This window comes from Bufo gargarizans, chromosome 3 (assembly GCF_014858855.1).
Source record: "Bufo gargarizans isolate SCDJY-AF-19 chromosome 3, ASM1485885v1, whole genome shotgun sequence".
Taxonomy (NCBI): Eukaryota; Metazoa; Chordata; class Amphibia; order Anura; family Bufonidae; genus Bufo; species Bufo gargarizans.
In genome coordinates this window covers 80,720,258-80,726,257 of record NC_058082.1, presented here as the reverse complement: position 1 = coordinate 80,726,257, position 6,000 = coordinate 80,720,258, and the positions used below count along the sequence as shown (strand labels likewise).

The 6,000-nt window shown below is 39.5% G+C and overlaps 1 protein-coding gene across 1 annotated transcript in view; it reads left to right on the top strand.

Annotated features, from left to right (window-relative positions):
• Positions 1-2,179: 2,179 nt before the first annotated feature.
• Positions 2,180-6,000, top strand: part of MTUS2 (microtubule associated scaffold protein 2) — a 457,672-nt gene continuing 453,851 nt past the window's right edge. The window contains exons 1-2 of the mRNA XM_044286799.1: positions 2,180-3,334; positions 3,404-4,240. Coding sequence (XP_044142734.1) covers positions 2,180-3,334; positions 3,404-4,240 — 1,992 coding nt within the window. The remainder of the gene's footprint in view (positions 3,335-3,403; positions 4,241-6,000) is intronic.

Here is a 6,000-nt window from a genome sequence, read left to right as displayed (position 1 = left end):
GCAGAGTGCCAGTATCCATGCACAAAACCTGAAGGACCCCATTATGGTGAATGGGATCCATCGGGTGTTGATGGTGTCGGCCAATTCCTGTAGTCTGTTCCTATTCCGTAATCTGAAATTAGCCTTATTTAATCTCAGCTTCATTTACTACTACTGGTAAAATGAGACTTATGGAATTGCGTTATAATTAAGCCCATTACTGTTCCCTTTCTATGTGAAAGAGAAGAATAGAGTTGCCTAGATTCACTTAGAAAATCCAATCGTAGTTTTAATTGTAAGTGACATTTTATTAAGCAGTCATTGTTAGCGAGCGCTGAAAGACTGCTAAGAGGAATTCCATCTGCATTAATTGCACAGGAGGAAAGGATTTATTTTTCTGACTCTTGCTCTATTGTCTAAAGTAAGGCTTATTACAACGTACCCTATTCACACAGCTTTTGACTGACAGCTCTGAGGAAAGAGGTGTTGGAAATACAGATTTAGATGTCAAGCGTTGGCAATGAACAAAATACTACAGAAAATACATTTAAAGGGATATTACACTTTCAATAATTAAAGGTTAATACTTTCCATATTCCATTTCCTTCGAGATTTCTGCTTTCAACCAAACTTGCCGATACCTTATCTATGGGTGCATTTTGACTCCTACAGATGATATTGGGCAAATTAGTCCTTGCCAGAGATGTCTGGCAGAGGCTGACTACCCTCCCCTCCCATTGAGAATACATGCCTGTTCATCCATCGTTTATGAGTATGGGAAAGTTGGGAAGAATAACTGTTGGCCAAATGAGTATTCGGTGGACAGCTACTGAAAGTATACAGGAACCTTGTAGGCCACAAGCTTGTTGGCTCAGTAAAGTGAACCACCCTCCAGAGAGGGCCCCAGTTTGCTCTCGCCATTGAGCTGCTTTCCCTATGTCTGTGTGTCACCTGACTGAGACTAAACACCTGGGTGGTCTGCATTTACCTCTACAAGGACATTTCTGAACATTTGTACTTGTACCACTGCAGGAGTGGGCCACCGGTTGTGACAGCCAGAGCCTCCATTGAGAAGGCAGAGATGAGTATTTACCGTCCCTGCCTTCCCCATTACTATATACACAGTGGTATACAGATCAGCAATTGGCCTTGTCTGCCACGGTCTTAGAGATCATGTGATTGCTGGGTGCTGCAGGAGTTGCTGGGTCTTAGCAGACCTAGATGATCTCTGCAGTGAGGCTCCAGAGGCCATATTTCTCTGGTAACTGGAGCTAATATTTCAGTCCCAGTAACAAGACAAATAATAATGTTAAATTGACCCCGGGAGGGCAGAAAGTTAAAAAAATAATAATAATACAAAAAAAAAACAAGCAACTAAAATATAATAAATAAAAAAAAGAAAAAGAATGTCACTGCAACTTCTAGCCCTGCCACTGTTGAGCTTAAACTATATGTCCCCTATGTATCCCCCTATATCTGTGTAAAAATGTTATTAATTAGCAATTTGTGCTGTTAGAAAAAAATACAAAAATTGCAAAAACAGACTATTTATATATTTTTTTTCCTGGGTATAAAAAAATAAAAGCAAAATGGCTAAAATAAAGATGTCATAAAAATAAATCCTCATGTATCACCGAAGAAATGTGGAAACATTGCCACTTACCAACCTCCCTCCCTTTTCTGGACCAGGCACATGCACCTTCTAAATCATTTTGGCACTTTTGTTCAGTTATACATTGGCCTTTATTTTTGTTATTTTATTTTAATATTTTTTATGAAAAGGAAAATGTAAAAAAAAATATAAAAAATTATAATTTTTTCACATTTTTTTAACTAAAAACTTTTTTATTTCCTCTATAACAGCATGTGGTGACCTTTTTTATTATTATTATTTTTTATTTTGTCTTTTTTATTTTAGAATTTGTGGCCCCTTAACCGGTTAACATATGACTACCGATGTTTTTTCACATGTAATAAAGGCACCGTACTTATATAATCTATTAATGCTCCATCCTTTGTTACAGGTTTCTTAGAAGTTTCCAAATAAAACTAGAATACTGATGACTACAATCAAACATTCTGCAGATCATGGAACACATGTGCATTTGACAAAATATCATGGGTTTCATCACTATTTTACATACATAAAAAAAATTGCCTCAAAGTTCTGAGTAAGTGTGTATGAAAGTTACCTACAACCATGAGTATCCCACTGGCGCCAAGTAAGGCTTGCTGTGCAGACCAGGAGGATAACAGCAATGAAGAGAAAAACGACAATGAGAGTGTGACCGGCTTGGGTGATAGTAATGCCAATCAGATTTTATCCACAAACACTGGCAAAAAAGATGAGATATATAACATAGAGGATAAATCAGGGATGTTGCGCTCTTGGCCATCTGAAAACCTTACGAAGTCCAACAGGCAAGAGAACATTGACCAAGAGTCTCCATCAAGCGACTTAAGACTCCATTCACCAACCAACAAGGACATCACCAAAAACTATATGACCGATGATGCAAAGGACAGTTTGAAATCTGCTACTCTTAGACAATCTCCTAAAGCTAGCTTATATGACAGAAGTTTCCAGGTTCCCATTAGCAAGACACATGAATCCTCTATCAGTGCCCATAGTAATAACAGTAGCAACATAATCCAAGGTGAAGGTTCTAGGATAAAATCAAGTATCCCTTCACTTAAATCAGAAACTTTAATAAAAGAGCATATTTCAACTACAGCAACTGTAGATTCACCACTTAGGTACTTGCAGTATGCTGACACGTCTCACTACGGGATCAAGCCTACCGATACATCCTCCTCAGCTGACCATTTATTCGGACTAACCTCTCATAATATCAATAATACCTCAGAGGAAAAGACGATTGTATTTTATTCCAAACCACCTACCTCAAACATTACTGGCCCAGATTTTTCAACGGCTGATGGAACCTACACCCATGTTAACAAACAAAGCACATTATCACATCCTGTTCATGTTGAGGAACACTCTCGTTTATCTTACAAACCTCAGGTAATTTGTACCATACCAGAAGCACAATTGTATCAGGGTCAAACAATTAAACCATCCGAACTGACTGATACCAAAAACATTCAGTCTAAGTTAATATCTCCCCACAAACTACAGATAACATTGGTTGAGGTTGCTGGATCCAAAAGAGGGGATAGTGGATTTGAAACCAGAAGATCTCCATTGTCTTTTCCATGTGGTCAGGCATCTGTTTCCCAGGCAAACCAAGTAGGAAAACAGGCTGTGACATTTCTGTCTACCAGTCCTTCCAAGCAACACGATTATAAACTCGATGTATATTATAGTGAAATGAAATCTCAAATCTCTCAGGTCTCTGATTTTCAAGCTGGTCACTCCCAAGAAGTTGAGTTTTCAAAAAACAAAGATCCGAGCTACAAGCCTGCGATCAGAAAAACAACATCATTCACTGACTCTCTGGATAATAAGATCCATTCGAGCAAAGACAGATTCTCAGTACAAGATTATCTTTGTCAGGACAGTGACAATAATTTTCTTTCAAGCAGCAGCGCGACTTCCTTGAAAGATAAAAATGCTTTCGTTGACAGTAAAAAGACATGTCTTGGTCGAAAACATCAGTCGGATTTTCTAAAAAGCAATTTGAAAGAGAGCCATAAGGACCCAAGTGATTCATTTTTATGTACCACTTCTCCTTTATGCCCGCTGGTTAATATTAATGATCAGCGCGTTGCCTCACCGAGCTGTTTTAAGGACATTGGAGCAGCTCACGTTGACAGATTGTCACCTTCTTCAGTGCTACCTCCTATTGAGAGTACACAGTTTTTCAACATATCCCCTAAAGCAACTAACAAGACTCTTGCTAACAGTGGAATCCCGAAACCAATACTGGTAAATTCCAAACCTTTCCTTACAGGCCAGGAAGAAACAGAAATAAACCATAATGTGAAACCAGAGGAGACCATCGAACCTGCCCTCATTGTACCCAAACCCAAGCAGGTGCGGCCTAAGATCATCACCTATATTAGGAGAAACCCTCAAGCAGTCGACAGAATGCCATTTGGACAAATGAGCATGCCGTATGGGTCCCCATCCTGTACTGTTCCTATACCAAAAGAACATGACACACTTAGTAGTGACGTGAAACCAACAAATGTGTTGTTAGATAAATATAAAGCTGACCTGCACAAACCCAGGATATACAGTGCTGGGCTGGTGGTTTCTGGAATCAGGCCTCCTGGACATCATTCATTAGAAGAGGTAAGGAAACACTTGACAATAAATTATCACTTTTCTACCAATATATAGTATATGCTGAAATGTTGTCTTTTTCCTCAAATATATAGCGTGATAATGATCTGCTTCATGGAAATAGCTAGGTTTCATGGTGGGTTTGAGATCCTTTTCCTGGATTTAAGTTTCCAGGACCTGTCCTTATGATCAGCTGAGGTTTTTAATCCTGGCTCCCCTACCGATCAACTGTTTGCAGGAAATGCGTGACAGAACAGTACAGCTCCATACACTGTGTAGTGGTAGTGCATGGTTACTGCAATGCAGCTCTTATTCACTTGAATTGGAAGCCTGCTGATCTGATATTAATGACCTATCCTCAGAATAAGTCATCAATATCTGATCACAACACCTGGCACCCCTGCTGATCAGCTATTTGAAGAGGTCATGGTGCTCTGTGGCCTCCTAGAAGCTTACAAGCACAGCACCATCCGTTGGATAGCTCTGTGCTTGATAGCTCAACCCAAATTCACCTGAATGGGACTGTGCTGCCATGTAACCGATTAATGCGACATCACTGGTCTATGAAGAGGCCACAGCGCTCACCGGAGCAGTGCAACCTCTTCATTGCTGATCAGTGAGTGTTTCAGGAGTTGGACCACCACCAATCGAACATTGGATGACTTATCCTGAGGATAGGTCATCAGTATAAAGCACTCGGCAGTCTAGGCAGTGCTCCAATAAATAAACTGAAATATTAGTAGTAAGACTTATGAATCCATGTTCACAGGCACATTTCAGCTACTCCTTGGATGGATTTCTCAAGACACACGTGCAGTTTTGCAAATATAAAAAATATATTAATTGGAGAAAATTTGTCTAAAATTCTAATTATTTTTATGGCCCCATATTATTTTTTATTCCTTCACACTGTGATGTGAGGGAAAGTCACTCTCGTAGCACATTTCTGGCTCTCAACTGCAGTTGTCAGGTGCCTTCCTGCTATATGTTCCTTCAGACTATGCAGATTGAATTTTGTTGAATGGAATGGTGAATGGACACTTAAGAGTTTCTATAAACTGAATTCTTTAATCTGTTTGGAAACCTGACAGGGGATGTTCACACAGTGACTTTTGAGAGCAGAATTTGACACCAAAAAGTTGCCTGCAGTCACTTAGAGTCCACCTGTCATTATTTTCAATGGGAGGCAGAAGTTTATGGTTGTGACTATGCCAAGAAAGGATATGGTCCCCATGAATGGCAACATGACCTCCCATTGAGTTTTCAATTCTCCTGCAGCACTATCACAGGAATAATAGTCAGGAACCATCCCCAGCTAAATCATAGGCAAAAATCATAGGCAGCATCAAATCCCAACAGGGTCCCTCATGATGTTTCACTCTGAAATGTGGTGTTCGTTCAGAGAAAAGAGTTTTAAAACCAAGGTACGCAGGTAAAGAAGAACCCAGGCAAAGTGAGAAGAGTCAGTTGTGCGGCCTCTCCCCACCAGGCTTGGCTTGACAGATAAGTGTCTCCCGCATAGGGAAAGCCCTATCAATCAAGCAGAACAGAGAGGAGAGAAGCCGCAAAGTGGACTTGTATCTCCCTGTGCCTGGCTCATTTATATGCCATGTTTTTTCTGACACAGCATTTTAAATTAAAACAAAGCACTCTGTCATAAAGGACACTGTTGTAATGTCATGCTGCCCATTTTCAAAAAATAGTTTAAAAAAAATAGTAAGAAATAAAAACAAAATAGATAAAAAGTAAAAGTAAAATACAAAATAAAT